The sequence below is a fragment of the Acipenser ruthenus genome, chromosome 4 (genome assembly GCF_902713425.1).
Source record: "Acipenser ruthenus chromosome 4, fAciRut3.2 maternal haplotype, whole genome shotgun sequence".
Classification (NCBI taxonomy): domain Eukaryota; kingdom Metazoa; phylum Chordata; class Actinopteri; order Acipenseriformes; family Acipenseridae; genus Acipenser; species Acipenser ruthenus.
In genome coordinates, this window is record NC_081192.1 from 83,205,735 (window position 1) to 83,225,845 (window position 20,111).

Genomic DNA, 20,111 nt, shown 5'->3' on the forward strand with positions numbered 1-20,111 from the left:
TGCCCAAAGCAGTACCTTTTTAATATATGAATCAGTCAAGAAAATAAGTGAGGCAAGGGTAGATAGTAAATACGACTTTATATATTTTGTTTAAATATAGCTGATACAGCATACCTAAATAAATAAATAACATAAATAAATAACAGAAAATGTTAGAACATAAGAACATAAGAAAGTTTACAAACGAGAGGAGGCCATTCAGCCCATCTTGCTCGTTTGGTTGTTAGTAGCTTATTGATCCCAGAATCTCATCAAGCAGCTTCTTGAAGGATCCCAGGGTGTCAGCCTCAACAGCATTACTGGGGAGTTGGTTCCAGACCCTCACAATTCTCTGTGTAAAAAAGTGCCTATTTTCTGTTTTGAATGCCCCTTTATCTAATCTCCATTTGTGACCCCTGGTCCTTGTTTCCTTTTTCAGGTCAAAGAAGTCCCCTGGGTCGACATTGTCTATACCTTTTAGGATTTTGAATGCTTGAATCAGATCACCACGTAGTCTTCTTTGTTCAAGACTGAATAGATTCAATTCTTTTAGCCTGTCTGCATATGACATGCCTTTTAAACCCGGGATAATTCTGGTTGCTCTTCTTTGCACTCTTTCTAGAGCAGCAATATCCTTTTTGTAACGAGGTGACCAGAACTGAACACAATATTCTAGGTGAAATCTTACTAATGCATTGTAAAGTTTTAACATTACTTCCCTTGATTTAAATTCAACACTTCTCACAATATATCCAAGCATCTTGTTGGCCTTTTTATAGCTTCCCCACATTGTCTGTTTTTGAAGTTCATACCACATAGTTATCAGCAAAGTTATCAGCTCTCTGTGTGGCTTGCTGACTGCTGCATAATCCAGATTGTATCCCGGTCGTCATATTTGTTTACATCCTTGAGTAAGAAAACAGTGACAGTGATGTTTTAATCAACATTTTAGTATTTGGAGCGTTTGTAGTATGTTTTGTAATTCATTTTCTGTTAAAGTCTAGTTGTGAGGCGTGAAGAAGTGAAGATGAAAGGTGTTCTTATAAAAAGGGGACTGACAGTGATGTGAACCAATCACATGACAGAGAGACTATTGCCTGGTGGTGTATTATTATTTATTTCTTAGCTGACGCCCTTATCCAGGGCGACTTACAATTGTTACAAGATATCACATTATTTTTACATACAATTACCCATTTATACAGTTGGGTTTTTACTGGAGCAATCTAGGTAAAGTACCTTGCTCAAGGGTACAGCAGCAGTGTTATTATTTTGTTTATTTAGCAGTGTCCCCACCGGGGATTGAACCCACGACCCTCCTTACTTAGGGCAGCTACTCCACACTGCTGCCCTAAGTAAGGATGTTAGGCCAATAGTTAACCTAGTTTTCCTCCTATGATAAGGTTTTAACCAATCACCAAATAGAAGAACCCAGAAGTGTGTTTGTGAAGTGGAAGAGAGAAACAACGTGAGTGTATGAGGAAAAGAAGATAGCAGAGAGTGAGGGAGAGAGAAAGGATGATTGGGAGAAAAAGGGAACAGAGGATTTATTATTTTGATGTGATCCTGGCCCAGACAGGGATTTGTTGTTCCACCAGTCGTTCAATAAAAATTAACCTGGTTAAGTTTTGAATCCCACCTGGTCTCCCCGAATCTTGCTTCACTTAAAGACGCGAAGATTGGTACAATATATATATATATATATATATATATATATATATATATATATATATATATATATATTGTAGCGCCGGGTCTTGCAGTACCATTAAGTGGGACTTTCTGTGTGCTGCATTGAACTTGTGGGGGGACTGGGACTATTACTTCTTTTGTAAATAGTGTATTTCTGTGTGTTGCTGTATAAGGGTTGTGTGTGCTGTCCTGTCTTCCTCGCCGTTTGTATGTGTCACCCTGCATGAGTCTGTGAGTGGAAGCGTGTTTCGTGTCTAGGCGGTGCTGGCGCGCTGCCTAGGGTGTCACGTGCACAGTGCAGCTGTATAAGAACATAAGAACATAAGAAAGTTGACAAACGAGAGAAGGCCATTAAGCCCATCTTGCTCGTTTGGTTGTTAGTAGCTTATTGATCCCAGAATCTCATCAAGCACTGTGATTTGTGTTTGGTTCCGCCGGTCAGCTGCTTGCACGGGACAGAGGGTCTGAGCGATTGGTCAGTGTGTATGTAAATGTGCCCTTGTGTGTGTGAACCAATAGGGCTCGGGGGTGGGGGGTCTCTATTTAGGAGCCCAACTGAGCTTTATCCTTCGTGCTGTTCCAAAATATTTGTGAGCTTGTTTTTCCTTAAAGTCTGTATTTCAAATCGGTTGAGTTGTAGCTTTTATTGTTCTACACTATTTGGCTGTCACTGTAGTTGCTGTTCTGTCTCGATGGCAGCGCGCTGTGTTTATTCATTTTGAAAAAGGGAAACTCAGGAAAGAACAGAAATGCAGCACTCTGACTGAAACACTTTACAGCACGTTGATGTAGAGTCGTTATCGGCATGCGATGAGATGTCGGTGTGGTTCAGTTGTGTGTACCATGTGAAAGGTTTCTGGGGGCGTGCCTGAATATGTACATACATTTTATTTTATTGTTGGCAAGCGAGCGTAAGGCATTACAAAATAATACAACAGGGGTGGTGCTATGATGCGCTATAAACAGATATGCTATGGTTTGACTGTGGCGGTAAACTGTAAGATTGCACTGTGTCTACGAATTCGGGACAAATGCAGTTTAAATTTCGGGACTGTCCCGCCCAATTAGGGATGGGTGGCCACCCTACCCACGCCCCAAGGCCCAGAGCCGCAGTTAGGTGTATTGTTTAACCACTCTGGGGTAACCCCTAAACAGCAAAATTATTAGCAATGCACAAACACGGAAACAAAAAACACTCCGAGGTTCATAACTAAACCAACAGTTTATTATGTTGTTGATCGGGATAAACGCGCCACGCTATTACAACAGCGTTCACCACCTACAACACACGCCAGTAACTTTGCAGACACATGTTTGGCGATCATTTAAACGAGCGTAGATAAACATACCAGTTCCAAATACGTATATACATCCGTAGCACACTATCAGCAATCACTGTACAAAACAAGACAACAATTATGATTTTTACACAACTTTAACCCATTTTTATTCAAGCTTAAAACCAGTGTCCTACCACTTCTGGGGAGAGACAGCTTACTTCAAATCCGCACTTCCCTAAATAGCAGAACGCATTTCTCTCTCTACCCCCGGAATGCACTTTTAATGCACGATTAAATTGTAAAAAAAAAAAAAAAAAAAAAAATCGGCAATCAACTCGGTCTGATTAATCTATATATTACAAAACAGGTGTATGACCTAGTTTAAACAACCAATTTGATACTGAGCCCGGTTAAGCATATTTTTCTCCTCTACCACTCTTTGGTTTTTAGGTGTCTTCTTTCAACGTCTCTGTCATCTCCATTTGGAGATATTTTCAGGCGTTTATCACTGCCATCTCCAGCCCTGCGCGTTTCCAGCAGGTTATCACAGTTGCCAGTCTTCCTTTTTTTCTTATATGTTCTACTGATTACCATCAGTGCCCTCAGATATTTTGAACAGATCCTCGCGCTGCAATATCCACTCTCAACCATCTGGAGCAGATCAAAATCACTGACTTCTTCTAGCAGTTAAGTATTACATCTACAATATCCTTTCAACAACCACAACTTCCAGTCAGCTCTTTAGGAATACAAGCCGGTTACAATCCTGAAGAACAGCGACCCCATCCATATACCGTTCCGTATTAACTAGAGCTCTCATATGTTGTTGTCAATGTAACCTAACAAAATAATAATACTAGCCTAAAATAATAAATAAACTCATTAAAAAAGTATTGTGAACACACGAAGCTGCTTTTTCACCATCCAGGGAATCGGCAAAAGAGGGAAATGTCATTTTTCTTGATGCGTATACATTTTTCATTAAATATCCTAAGTCAACCCTGTTCGCTGTTTGACCCAATTTAGGGTTATTTTATATACCGGTAATTGGTTTTCATAATGACCCATGCACGGTTATGGATATATATATATATATATATATATATATATATATATATATATATATATTGGAAACTGAAAATAAAGTGTATAGTCTTAGCATTAAATAGCCTACAAAAAAAATAAACAGTAAAAAATTAATTCACTTATACAAATTCTTATGCCATTTGAAGAGCATTTACATGGAAGTTTAAAACTAAGGTTGTTATTATTATTATTAGTCGTAGTATTACAAATACATACAATAATATCCAGTACCGTTACTATTTCTCATACAATATTTTACTCTGTATTACATATTTATCGATTGTGTGATACAGATTTTTTTTTTTTTTTTTTTTTTTTGTATGCCAAAAATCTATATATATATATATAAATACAAAGAATGTTTAAACCCTAAGCGGATTTATGTGGTGTTAATTTGCTCATTCCACCTGCATTTATCCTCAAACATTGTAACATGACACTTGGGTTTACAAAACATTGCCTAGTTTTCTATGTAAATGTACTTAGGCAACCTAGTACTTTTGTTTGAGTATAGTTCAGTTGCTGTTGGATTATTAACTGAGAACAGGATGGGACTGTTTTCTTCTACAGAAAGCATGAACACGTATAACAACGGTCACGAGGGATCGGTTTCCTGACGTGATTGGAATTAGTTTTGAGAGCAGGGAATAAAATAAATAAATAAATAAATAAATAAATAAATAAATAATAATAATAATAATAATAATAATAATAATAATAATAATAATAATCCCCAGGACTCCACGTAAGAAAAATTGAGTATGTTAAAATTAATTTATGTTAAATAGGCCTATTGTATTTTCATTTTAATAATATTACTGTTACAACATTTGTCGAAATGAAATCAAGTCAAGAGATGCCCAGGATGGGTATGACTAGAACGGAAAGAAGTGATGCTGCTCACAGCTAACTTGCACTGTCGTGAAAGTGCTGCAATAAGCCGAGCTCAGAAATCAAAGCGTTGAACTGTTAGACCACAGGATGGTAATCATGCGCGTATTGGAATACTCGTGCTATTTGGGGTTTCATTTGGTTTCTAACTGAATTAATCTTTCACATTCATTAAGTACGCCACTATTTCCGAGCATGTTTTTAACATTTTGGCATGTCTCTTGAACAACAGATTATATGATAAGCAACGACTGCGGGTAGTAACTGTTTTAAGCATGTACCTTTATTTTCCATTCTTCTTATTTTCATTGTGTGACTAATTAATACAGCCTAACAATGCAGCTACATGTTTACAATAGCCCACGTTTCAAATACATATTTAGGTTTGTCAATGGATAATACCAATTCTCTGGACGATTTGACATCAAAATCAGTTGAAAAACATGTATTTTGTCCTTCTAATCTATTATACCATGATCATAATCAGCAAAATTATTAATCTGTTTTTGGTAGTTTCAGAAACCGTTGACACAATAAATTGTTTCATTTTTGACCACAATTTAAGATCCAGGAAATGGATTTTAAAATTGACAGGAAATTTTGTATAGCCTATGTGGTATTATATAGATAATTTGGGATTACAGTGTGTCACTGAATTGTGGGTTACAGTTTGTCATGTATACATCATGATTTAAGACCCGATATATACAATACAATATATATATATATATATATATATATATATATATATATATATATATATATATATATATATATATGTATATAATTGTATTGCCTACACCTAAAATACATCATGTCGAAACAAAGATATATTAGTGTAGTTCATCACTCTATACGCATTAAATACACACTTTTATGCGCGCGCGCACACACACACACACACACACACACACACACACACACACACACATACATACATACATACACACAGTCATACAACTACTTAACAGATTTATTATTTAACTCGTTCTTGAAAATCAGGAATAATTAAAAGGAGGTACAGCACGGCCATCAAGTTTATAGCCACAATGTTAGACAGCTGTAAAATCATGTCGACAGGTTGTCATACAGCAGTGAGGGTAACAGTGAATATAATCGAATGCTAAACATTTAACATACAATACAGCAAACACACAAAAAGTGGTCTCAGCCAATGCTCATGCCACATGTTCCAAACTAGGAGGGGCTACAGCTCAAGTGGAGTGCCAATCAAAGCATCAACTTCAAATTGTATCTGAGAGTTCAGCCCAGGACCTAGGGGCAGACACATCAGTTGGAGCTCAATTGTTGATCAGATCACATCCAAGGGACTTGCTGAAAAAAAAAAAAAGGAAGCTGAGATTTCAGAAGAGCAAAAGCTATATTGTTTCGCATTCCTGTGCTTGTGCACTTACAGTCTGACTTCCTGATCATTTTCTGCTGTGTGTTGTGTGTGTGTGTTTCTTTACTTTGACTTTTTGTATCACATCTGGCCCAGGAGATGTCTTTTCCCCAGCTGGGCTACTCTCAGTATTTAAGTGCCACCCAGGCGGTGTATGGAGGCGAACGGCCGGGAGTTCTGACTGCCTCTGCACGGGGAGGAAGCACTGAAATCGGTGCAAATCCTGCTGCCACAGCCGCTGCTGTCACTTCGATGCTGGGCATGTATGCAAACCCTTACGCAGCGCACAACTACAGCGCCTTTCTTCCTTACACCAGTGCCGACCTAGCTCTCTTCTCTCAAATGGTAAGTTCTTCTATTTATTTTAAAGACATGTTTATATTTACTTATTACACTTAATCTTGAACTGAAATGAAAATAGAACCTTACTCATGCAAACATCATGCTACGAAATTGTGAAAAAAAGGCGTAAATTTGGCCCCGAACTAGATTTAGAAAACATGGAAAGGGAAACTTCAAAATAACTTTACATGAAAGTTTACTTTGGAAGGTTGTATCTAAAATGTACGCGCTCATCACTTTTACTGCTATATTGAAAAAGCCGTCGAAAGTATTACTTTTTCTATAAAGTTGGCGGCTTTGTGTTGTTGTTAATGGTATACGTGAATACATAAAATAGATGCTGTGTTCTAATAAATTAAGGTAAACATATAGCCTGTGTACAAGGGGGTATTAAAAAAATAAATAATAATAATAATCAGGAATAGACAAGCTGCTTAACATTGCAATAGGGCAGCGCTTTTTTAAAGTAAATACAAATAAACCAAACATAATAGTTTTAATAGCAAATTGGTTTTAGACAACATGTGTATTAAAATAAAACACTATATTATTAATTGTAATTAATTATTTTGACATTTTGTATTTAAATTTGAAACCCAACAAACGCAGGATATTTATTACACACACATTTGCGGTATTAAAATATCCAGCCATTTTTTTTTTTTTTACTGCATTATTAAATGTTATAATGTTAAAGCTTAAAAAGATATAAAATATATACTTTTTCATTATTTGTCTTTTTTGGAAAAAAATATATAGGCCTATATATTAATCGATTTAATACGTTTTAGTAAAAGCATAATTTTCACTTCACGCAAAAGCTTTTGCATAAGTAAATAACGACTAATTATTTTTTAATATCTTTGAAAGTTTGCCAACGTTTATTATTTTTTTAGATATGAAGGGGTACTTTACCCGTTTCCTTTTACACCGACGATAATTACACCGACGATAATATACCAGCAGTCAAGTTAGTCTTCAGTGTATTAATTTATATCGGTCTGTTTAAAAAAAAAAATAAAAAAGGTAATGAGCTTATAAACGCATACCAATAATATTTGGAATATTTTTTTTTTCCATTTCACAAATACACGAATTTTTTCTTGTGTTTCGTAAATCAGAAAAAAAGTATTCACTTGCTTAATAAACAAACGCATTTTGTTCAAACTGTTTTAAGGTAAAGACGGTTTCATTTAATATTTCCTGTTCCTATGTGTAAATAATGTGATTTGATGATGTGGCCTACTAAAGCACCTGATGAGATAATTTGACTTGCTGTGTTTTACACAGGTGATTAAACGAATATTGATTGCATATACATTGCACCATGGAGACTACATCTTTGTATATGTCATGACTTATCTAAGTTACTGTGAAGATTATCAATTGAAAGTGTTTGTCGTAAAAAAAATAAAAATTAATAAATAAATTAAAAAAAACTTTTGAGCACTAACTCAAAAACAGTTTATAAATTATACAGTATTATTACCAGTTTGTATTATTATTATTATTATTATTATTATTATTATTATTATTATTATTATTATTATTATTATTACATTTGTATGTCAACAGCAGTAAAATAATTATAGTCCCTACACAGGCACACACACACACAGTATTGTAAAATTATATATATATATATATATATATATATATATATATATATATATATATATATATATATATATATATATATATATATATATATATATATAATTTTACAATAATATAATAAGCGTTTATTATTGCAACTTTCCTTTTGGGTTGCAGGCTTATCATGTATTATTTTGTATTTATACTGATTGCTATACAAAATTGTATGGCACTAATATGCATAAGAAGCACGACATTTTGTATAACAGTACATAATGGTAAAGGCTGGGAAAACAAAACATGCAGGCCTTCATAAACTAACAGATTATGTAATGCCAATTCAACACCTGTTAAGAAATACATATTCTTAAGCAGTGGCAAATTTGTACTGATGATAAAGAATTATTTATTAATTGTTTATTTCCTTTACATTCTATTCGTAGGGCTCCCAATATGAACTGAAGGATAACGCCGGTGTTCATCCTGCCACATTTGCTGCTCACACTTCCCCGGCCTTTTACCCTTATGGACAGTTCCAGTATGGGGACCCTGCCAGACCCAAGAATGCCACCAGGGAGAGCACGAGCACCCTCAAGGCCTGGCTCAATGAACACAGGAAAAACCCATACCCCACCAAAGGAGAAAAGATCATGCTGGCCATCATCACCAAGATGACCCTGACCCAGGTCTCCACCTGGTTCGCCAATGCCAGGAGAAGGCTGAAGAAAGAGAACAAGGTGACCTGGGGTGCCAGGGACAAAGACGATGAGGATGGCAACATCTTTGGTAGTGATAATGAGGGTGATGTTGAAAAGAATGAAGACGATGAGGAAATCGACTTGGAGAGCATAGACATCGACAAGAATGATGGGGAGCAAAGCAACGAAGAGGATGAGGAGAAATTGGAAAGCAGGGATCACATGGAGTTGGTGGAGAGTATGCAGAAAAGACAAGATTTAACTGTGCAGGCACCTGAAGGATATGATAAGCCCAAAGATATTATATCAGTGGTCAAAGAGCCATCTGAAAGCAATAATACAAGGATGATATCTCCTAGCGGACAGGGCAATTTCCAGATGCCATCAAACAACAAACCTAAGATCTGGTCCTTAGCAGAGACCGCCACTAGCCCTGATAGTTCTCAAAAGCCCTCGTCGCCTTCTACTCCACCCAGCCATTCCTCACCCCAGATACAACACCCAGCCTTTCTCCCCAACCATGGACTATACACTTGCCAGATTGGGAAGTTCCACAATTGGACAAATGGTGCTTTCCTGAGCCAAAATTCCCTATTAAACGTGAGGTCTTTTCTGGGAGTAAATCAACATCACCATCACCATAATCACCATCTTCATTCCCAGCAGCAACAAACTTCAGTAGTCACGTCAACTATGGCAGCACTGAGCAGCGACAAATCTTCAGAGAGCTCAAGTCCGAAACACATAGGTATGTTTTGCTATGATACCGATTAATATATAACTAGAGAAAACATTCAATGTTTCTGATGGATTATGCAGGATGAAATGGGAAATGTATAAACTGCAGATTTTTTTGTTAACATTGTGTGTTCTGTGGAATGTTGGCTGGTTGAATGCATTTGTAACGTACTTATATTTTATTTAATTCCAGAACAGGAAAATGTTCCACGGACCGAATCCCCAACACAGCCATTAAAATTGCCATTTCAACCTGCCCATGACAGGTAAGCTAACTTTTTAACACATGTATCTTGCTTAGGGGCATTCATATGTCTGGATTTACATTTAAGTGGTCGGTTTATTTAAACAGAACTAATGGCCTAATAGTTTTTACATGTTTTAGGAATCCCCTTACATAAACTTACACTTAGGTGTTTATTTATATCAGCTGCAGCTGTATGTGTATAGTTGAGATTTACTCTCTAAAACGTATACATTGTGTTTGGGATACCTTGTTGGTACCACAGCGACTTCTGGTAGGAAATGTGGGCCTGAATTACCCCCTGGCTCCCCCAGGACAGTGGTTGTCAAGGTCTGTTCTCGATTAGGAGCTAGTAGAGCATTTTGGTGACAGACCTGCAATAATCCCCCGTTTATTTCTTCCCCCTGGAGGGTAACTACTTACCCAATCACCAAGTAAACCAAGAATCCATGGTCTCCACTTGCCGAATTCGGGTCGCAGTCAAGCAAATAGCCCTAGGGACCGGTCTACACAATGTGGAGGTGTATTTCCTCATACGTTTATTACAATTTACAGCCTGATTTTCCAGACATTGGTGTTTTATTCACATGTCCTACTTGCTATCTAATTGTATATATCTAAGAATATGCTTTCCGTAGGCTTATTATGTTGTGTGAGGACATTTGTACAATATTTATTCATACAGTTGTTATACATAAATGCATACACAAATTGAACTTAATTGTGTGTAGATAACATGCTGTTTAGATTACGACAACCATTTTCTTTTTTTCTTTTAAAAGTTTTATTCAATATGCATATTGGCATATGATTGAAACACTGGAGTTAAATACTGTGATTCTAACCCTTTTTACCATTTTGTTATCGTTTTAGTCCCAGGAATCAACAGGAGGCAACACGGGTTTTAACAGCTCTTTCTTCGGCCTGATTAAGATTTCTTTGGTTTGTTGGAAAAAACAGAGACTAAAAAAAACAAAACACTGATAGGACTGAAAAGAAAATAAACCACCCCACTATCACTGTAAAGCCTGATGCAGAACCATTGAGTCAACCTGACAAATCGTGTGGATGGATTTTCCTTTTCACTGTACCATAATCACATCTCTTGTTAACCTAATATTTCTTTTTTGATCATTTGGTAAATGTCTTTTCTGTGTTGATGTGTTTCTGTATATAGGGTGATCTAAAATTGTAAATAGCTCGTCGACAGAACTTGTCCAAATCATATATTTTTGTCTAATAAACTAAATGAAATTATAGAGACACATTGGCATTTTATAATTTTTGGTGTTCAAAGTTTATGGTTAAAGATGTATCTTTGCTTTTTTATTTGCTTCTTATTTGTTTAAAAACTTAAATTATTTGTCAGTTTTCCTAAACAAGGTATAAACAGTAACTAAATAAAACATATTATATTCAAATACAATTATTAAGTGTGCATATTTAACATTTTAACCTTTTTATTAATTGGGTAAGTAGTGTTTCAATGTTTTGCCCATTTTAGAAAATATGATTTAGAATTTTGATAGAATTTCTATTAAACCTTATTTTGACATGTTATACTTTGCATTTTTAAACATGCGTGCACTACAATAAAGCCTTGATAAAAAAATAATGTAAAAAATAAAATCTATGCAGCATATTAAAAATTATAAAAGTATAATAATAACCTGGGCATCCGTTTTGCCGTTCTGTTAAAGTACGTTGTTATATATATATATACACACACACACACACACACACACACACACACACACACACACACACACACACATACTGAAGTGTGTACTATAGCCTACTTTTCATTTTAACGATATTTCAATTTGGTTAATTGTTGAGCGGCATATTAATGGACCATCCTCGTTTTTATTCTATTTTCAAGGGGAAAAAAAGAAACATTATGCAAGTCTGTATTGATTTCTCAAAAAAAGTGCAATCTTTTCTCATACTTTCAAGAATATATCCACTTTTACAAATTCTATGGATGAAAATGCTGACTTCTATTGTAAAACCACGAGGTTTGTCGTCAATTCGTTATTCATTTCGTACTATTTGAATCTGTTTTCCTGTGCTAAATGAGAACACTATAGAAGCATTGAGGTGCTAATAAGATGCCAGATGGTTGTTGGTGACAGAAAATGGACAGAAGCAGCTGGTAAAGTCATTAAGAAATAATGTGGGGACGCCCTATCCAAACAAAATCAAATGCTAAACTAGCACTTGTCGGAAACCAGGGAGATTTTTCAAATAAAATATTAATAGATATAAACATCAAGAGTCACACTATTGATTAGGCCATTGGATGAAGAGCATCTCACAGGCACCCTCGCCAGACACACGTCAGCAGTAGACTATACATAGGCTTAATTTAGCACTTTTTTTTCTTTTTTTAAAAACAAATGGTTCGTATACTTTCATGACGCATTATGTATTTATTTGTATATTTATAAGGGCTGTTAATTACACTTTTTGAAGTTGTCTTCTTGTGAACGGTATCTATAATTTATAGAATATGTATTACTTAAAAAAAGAAATATCAGAAAATGCAAATATTCTCGTATTATATCTTTATATTCGTTTAAGCAGGGACCATGCAACTTCATGTTTATAGGTTAATTTGTTTTGTTTTAAACTTCGAATATATATATATATATATATATATATATATATATATATATATATATATATATATATATATATATCGTTTTGAAATACATTCCACCAAATTTTAATAACGCGATTAAAACCTTTTGGGGGAAAGTGAGGATTATAACAAATTTAAACAAGTGTTACTATTAATGCATTCAACTTTCTGATAGGATTGCAGCGCCCTCTAAAGACAAATACTTATATGGATGGAGAGATTAACTGGAATTGGATCAGAATTGCATGGTGTAAATACAACAAAACACTAGAACGGCAAGAATTCAATACAAAATCATCAAAAAATGTATTTATTTATTAATTTAATTAATTAATTTTTAAACAGAATGTGACTCTATGAAATGTCTACTGCTGGTTTTGTGGAAGCAATACTACATTCACCACCTTTCCTTTGGCCCCACGAAAGGTCTTATGTAAAATCTAGGCAGTAATACTTAAATATGCATATGGCGTGGTTTTACATATACCTACTCATTACCTACTCACTTCTTTCTAAGTTGCATTTATGCATTTATTTATTTAAAACCATTTAACTGAAAATAGGTTAAAAAAAAAACTATACTTACGTCCACACCATTGCTAAACTGCGTCTTATTGTTTGTAATTTTAAATATCTCTAACAAAAACTGTATCAAATAAATATATAGTTTTAAAATAACATTTAGCGTGTAGTTAAAATAATAATATATATTTTAAAAGAAGTAGGTTATATTCTTATTCTGATATTCGTTGCGCATATGTGTATAATATTATGTTTATGATATAATACTGTAATTTGGATTAACCCGTTTAAAACTATTTATCTATAAATTATGCTGTTAGTAAATATTTGTGTTGTTCAGTGTTTTATGAACGCATAACCTAGAAACTAGAATATCATTTCTTTTTATAAGAAAACATTAGCATTACAGTATTTTCTGCTGCTTTGGAAAATGGAAACGAGCGGTTAAACGAAACAAAATAATGTTTTACACTGAAGTGTTAACATTTTTAAATCGTTTAAAAGTTCTTGCAACAAGCTTTTAATACAGTTATTATTTGTAGTAAATATATTGTTTCTTAAAAAAATTGATTATTTAGATTTGTGTTTTTCCAGACCAGTGTCATACATGAATTTAAAAACCCGACCAAATTATAGTCCCACGTAAGATTGACGAGAAAAGTCTATATTAAAACATAATTTAATTAGTAAAGTGTTACAAAACTGAACAAAACTAATGTAAAAGCATGTGGGTTTTTTACGTATTAAAAAATATCCTTCACATTACTGGATATTGCGACCATGGCAAAACGCATTTAGAGATACAAATACCAAACACATTGTTTAGGTTTATTTAACACATACCGAGCGTTGCCTAATTCGCATATTTTCAGGGGGAGAAATGTCGTACTTTTACTAAGTTGATTGTTGAAAGAGGTTACATATAATGTTTTCGTCTTTGTTAAATACCGGTATATCTTTGTAAATGTTATCATTTATAAATAACTATTCAGCATTACTGTTGGAGGTCCCATGAAGAACGAACAGGGGCTGTGTTCTTACCAAACCCTGATGTACTGGATTCGTCTCCAGGTTCCCAATTCAGTTTGTTACCCTAAGCACTGGTTAATTGTTCCCACGTACATATATCTTCTGTACAAACAAGAATACTAATAATTAGTAGTCATCTCTCCCGTTTTAGTCCTGACACTGATTAATGTAATGTATACCATGGCTCAGAGTACAGCCACACTCTATGAATCACGCACTATAAAGTTTCAATCGTCCTTGTAAATGACTCTTTAAAAAAAAAAAAAGTCCCTGCAGTCACGGACAACATTAAAATGTTGAACAGGATCTTATTTAAACAACTGATGACTGATTATTAATAAAGCAGCGCACTCTGTTATCTTAAAATGCAGTGAATTCCATTAGGAGACAAAAGAGGGTTGCTTCCCTGAAATTAATGCAGGTGTACAAATTACATTTTCTTTTTCTTGCTATTAAAAAAAAAAAAAAACGTATTTTCCCATGAGCATGCATGTCTGAGAAAAAAAAAAAAAAAAACCTCCTGGTGTCACATTCTATTCCTTTGTAGCAAACCGGCGTGAGGTTAGTAGAGGCTTTAGCTGGAGGCCATAATATTGTGATTCCCTAATATATACAAAATTATTCATTTAGCAGTAGATGTACAGTGAATTGTCTAATGAGTAATAAATAGGGTAGGAAGCTATAATTAGGCTGTCACTTCCAGCACGATTCCTACATTGCCTGAGGGACAGAGAAGGGAAGAAAAAAAGGGGGAACTGACATGAAGAAAAAGCAACTGAGAAACAAATGATAAAAAGACCCGAAGGTCTAAAAGGGGAAACCGATTACACATACTTGAGTGTGGAATAATATAACGGCTTACTGAATAGGGGGAGTATGTGAGCTAAAATAACAGTAAAGATATGGTCTGAGGTAAGCATCTTGGTTCTAAGGAATCAGACTTGAAGAAATAAAAGGGAAAGTGAAAGGAAATGATACATGGAACAACCTTGCAAATGTTAAAGAAAACCAACTCTGTATTTTAGACTCTTTTCTTGTTTTTATTTGTTATTTTTATTTATTTATTTTTAAGAGATACAGACAGCTTTTTGGCAATGTTGAAAAAAGTCTGATGAAAGTACACTAGAATAGCAGCCCAGTCCTTTAATATTATAAAATTTATTACTACATATTTAAATTGTGCGAGAGTCTAAAAATAAATAGTCCCTTTTATCGGAACACATACTGCAATTAAGATCTGTAAAATAGTGGGGTTATATAGCTTAGTTAAACAATGCATCTATGTACAATATATCTTTCTAAATAGTGTTCTCAACTGGGTTGAAAAATGATGTCTTCTTTATTTTAACACTTCAGAACAAATGAGGCAATGTTTACAGACCATTTCATAACTGGAAAATGAAAACGGTGGGATTATGTTGTAAAGCACCCTTTGTAATCTGTTCAAGATTTTTGTTTAAAGCTAGGCTTTACCCATATTGTGTTTTTAAATAAAGGGATATGTTGTTATGGTATATAGGAATAAATTACATTATTACAAAAGTGATCTGGTTGCAACATTTAACTGTATTGTAGGTGTTCAAAAGTGATATGGCTGCCTGTTAAGTAATTTAATTTAATTTAGTATATAATGAAAAGGCCTTTTAGTTTATACATCCTAATAGATATAACATGTGTACTAGAGAATATATATATATATATATATATATATATATATATATATATATATATATATATATATATATATATATATATATATATATAAAATATTATAATATTATATTTTCCCTACATTATGTAGATGTATTATTGACCCATAGACAGTTCTAGGTTTTGTCATGGTTTGCTGGCCCCACACAATACATTGTCCTTTGTTGGTGGACAAGTGGTGTTTTCCCCATGCTGCCTACAGTTCTGCCACAATGAGACAATCCATTAATTTTGTTATTGAATTGTACCAAAGAGCGAGGTGGCCACTCAGGAAAGTTTATCATTGTCTTGTCCTATTGGCAGAGGCAGAGCATTCACACACCCTCTGCCCCAGTACACAAATGTCAGTCTGTTTTGCAGGCTGCTGTGTTCCTTTTGAGGGAGCCGTTGGTGTCTCTGATCCATTAATCCATTTATCTAGTTGTGCATTGGCTGAATACCTACACAATAGCCTGGCCCAGCTGGGAACAACAAGTCAGGGAGTCCAGTAGTCACACCCACAAATGCTTGACACCACATTCAGCTGAGCAGTTTGCTACTTCTTGTTTCAAAACACAATAGTGTGAATAACATGGATACATTGGTCACAGTTCTTTCTTTAGAGGAACGGTAGGCTTCTGTAAAACATGTCTCAAAAAGGAGCTCAGAGCTTCTGTGTATGTGCGGGGGGAGGGGGGATGCTGCCATGGTTTTCATGTACATAGTAAACAGTATAAATAATACTTACAGTAACAGTGGCTGATGTGTTTAAAAAAAAAAAAAAAAAAAAAAAAAGCAGGGATAACTGTGGTACATTTTGTGTGCAGGTTGATTTCTACCTCCTGGTAAGCAGCCACATGCTTTAAACAAGATCTCTACAATCCATGTTGACTACTATAAAAGGCCGAAAACAGATTTTGCAACAAGAAAATGAAGACAATTACTGCACAGATACTGATCTGCCATCAATACAGATTAACTACCGATCTGAATTTCTGAAACTTTGAATAGCTCAAATATGTAACATGGTTGTGTTTGTGTTTTAGCAGTTCTAAGAGGTTATACCTTGCCTTCAATTCTTTGCTTATGTAGTTCTAAAGTTTTTCAGGGGAGAAAAAGAACAATAGGAGAACAAGAAAAAATAAATTCAACAATAATCAGATGAATATGTTTACAAATAAATTATAATTATTTAATTGATTAATTAATTCCAATAATAATAATAATAATAATAATAATAATAATAATAATAATAATAAAAATAATAAAAATAAATACAACTTTAAAGATAAGGAATAAAATAAGCCTGTTTTGCATTAGAGACATTGGGGCCTATTTTAATAATTTAAACAATAGCAGATCTAAATAGTGCCACCTTCTAAGTCTAAATTAATCTTGCAAGTGTATTCCTACTGGGTGGATGAACCAGACATAAATTAAATATGATGGCAAAAGGCCTGCAATATAGCTGAAATAAATCAGTCACTATTTAGATAATTAAAAACTATATTAGCACCCCGTAACTATAAAATATGAGAAACGTGACATTTAATTGCATAAAACTTTGTCAAGGAGCAAAATAGTAGACATAGTACACTTACTACTGTACACTATATTTTCAAGGGTAGCCATTTGAAAGGTAATCATAAAGAAAGCAGGTATTGTATTATACATCTTTATTCAACCCCTAATGTGTGCTGCTATTGTCTTGTGCAATGTTCAATAAATAGCAGGCTTCAAGTTGGGAGCCTGTCCTTTTCATGAAAATTTCCACTGTGTCAGATAATAAAATCTGACTTTCCTCTTCTTCTTTCTGATGTGATGCCACTGTGGTTTTGGGATTATTCCAGCAGGCTCTACAAAGGGCAGCAAAGGCATCTGAAGTGTCACTACAGCTGTGGTGGAGTAACAGAATTTCCATTTTATGGGTGCTCCCAGAACATGTGTGCAGCAGAAGGGGATATCAGATGAGTTGCTCTTCCTCAGTCCTACATGATATTCTTCGCCACTGTGGTGAATCTCTCTGAGTCCCACGAACCAATAAAACGATGGCCCCTGTTGGAGTTGACTGTATTAATATTTGCAGAGGATTTGGAAGGTCGAGGCTAAATGTCAGCAGATGCCTGGGCAGTGCTAGGGGGAATAATTATATCTAAAAAAAAAACCTTCTCCCAATGGTTCTGCTGATTTAACATCTTTATTAATCCTAGGCAAGCAGTGCACTAAGATCCTGCTCTTTTGAGTTATAGCAAATAAGCTTTTTATTTTATTTTTATTGTTTTTGCTTTTTTAATTTTGGACTGTATACAAAAGTATGGTATGTGTTTGTTGACATATTTTGGCATTTTATTGGCCTCTTCTACAGCAGATGTTGGTTACCTTAAGGGCTTTGCTGGTGTGTAAATTATGACCAAGCTGTTAGGATCCACATCTGCTCGGATAAGTCACCCCCGACCAAATAACAGATATAGCACCTTATTTCAAAATACTAACTTGAGCTGACCTCAATCTAAAGGCTTTTCTGTACTCCAATAACAATCCACTCCCCCGTTCTTTTTTTTTTGGGAGGGGGGGTGGGGGGGTAAAGCTATTTTAAGATGAATTTCATTTTTTAAAACTGGTAGCTGGCAGCTGTTAGATTCACAGTTAAAGGTTTGAAGCAGCTACATCAATTAGACTGATTTTCCACCTGTCTGCTGGTGTAGTAAAAATGAACTGATTTAGTTATTCATATCACAGGTTTGTCTGCCAGGCAGTGCTAGGCAGCTTGCCATCAAATTCCTGTTCTTAAAATTCAAAGCTTCAGAGCAGATTCAACTAGGATGCCACATTGAAATACTAAGGTTGTCTGTCATATTTAAACAGTGATTTAAATGGGAAGAGCTATCTACTGCATCTTTTTTATAGCTTAAAATTGCATTTGAAGTAACTGTGATGTAAATGTAGAGGACATAAAATATCATACTGGATAATGGAGGGAAAGAAATAATTTAATGTTTTTTTTTTTTTGTTTTTTTTTAATTGTTTAAAAAAACGTTTGCAATGTATTTATGTATTATACATGATTATTGTTGTAAAACAAGACCATTTTGTGAGCAAGAAATGTTTGCTAATTTCATGTTTATTAAAAATCCACAAAATGAATGTACCGTGAAATACGATATTCATACATGTACCGTACATTAAAAGAACAAGAAGCGCAAACATTTATTGCAGCAAAAATGGACCTTGAAGGCCATCAGCGAAATTAAGTTGCTGCAAAAAAATCCAGTTTTACAGTATCTAAAGACAAACAAACAAAAAGTAAATAGCAAAAAACAGATTTTATCAAACCTGAATGCAAAATGAAAATACTGCTGTATTCACCTTATATATTGATCTGAGCACTAACATGTACCTGGCCTCTGTTTTACCAGACATACACGTATACTGCATGTGCAGCCTAAATTATGAACAAATAAATAATTACATAAATAAGTTACAATTACAATTCAATATGTTGTCAACTTAAACATTGTCAATAGAACTGCTGCAGAAGATACCAATCGCAAATTATTATTATTATTATTTATTATTATTATTATTATTATTATTATTAGTAGTAGTCGTAGTAGTCATAGTAGTCATAGTCGTAGTCGTCGTATTATCAATATTATGTACAGCTGTAAGATTATTATTTATTATGTACAGGTCACGTGGGCATCTTAATTGACTTCACGACAGCACACAAACACAAACATCAGGAAAATGCTGCCACAAAAAAAAGACAGATTGATATAAATTTACTAAGGTAACCAAACGGACTTTACAAAAACAAAAACAAAAAAGGTTAATGGCAAAACAGAAGCATAAAAAAACAAGGCCATGGTCGTATGTGTTACTTTTCAAGCTAAAATTCTAACAAATAAACTACACCAAAATGGCTTCTAGTAACATGGATACCTTCAGTCTCATCATTTATCTTGCCAACAGGAGCCTCGATACGATTACAGGTTTATTATGCACATTTGGTGTATTTTATTCCTTTTATAATTAGTATTATGTATTTCTTTTTTAAGCATTTTCATGTTTAAAGTTTGGATAGGTTATGTGCAGTTTATCACATTCCTCACTAAGTTATATTATAGTTTCTGCTAAGAATATGTTCAAATTCAGCCAATTGACCAAATCAATTATTATATTTCACTGTATTGCCTTAGATCCTTTTTTAAAATATGATATGTACATTTTGTCCCTGGTTATTTCCGTGCACATGCCTTCAGATACCTAGTCAGCATAT

At 34.4% G+C, this 20,111-nt stretch overlaps 1 protein-coding gene across 1 annotated transcript; it reads left to right on the forward strand.

Annotated features, from left to right (window-relative positions):
• The first annotated feature begins 6,070 nt into the window (after positions 1 to 6,070).
• On the forward strand, positions 6,071 to 11,595 carry LOC117399883 (iroquois-class homeodomain protein irx-1-B-like). The gene is made up of 4 exons (XM_033999317.3): positions 6,071 to 6,675; positions 8,712 to 9,714; positions 9,898 to 9,970; positions 10,822 to 11,595. The coding sequence occupies exons 1-4, from the start codon at positions 6,430 to 6,432 to the stop codon at positions 10,874 to 10,876; spliced, it is 1,377 nt and encodes a 458-aa protein (XP_033855208.1). The 5' UTR covers positions 6,071 to 6,429; the 3' UTR covers positions 10,877 to 11,595.
• Positions 11,596 to 20,111: the final 8,516 nt, after the last annotated feature.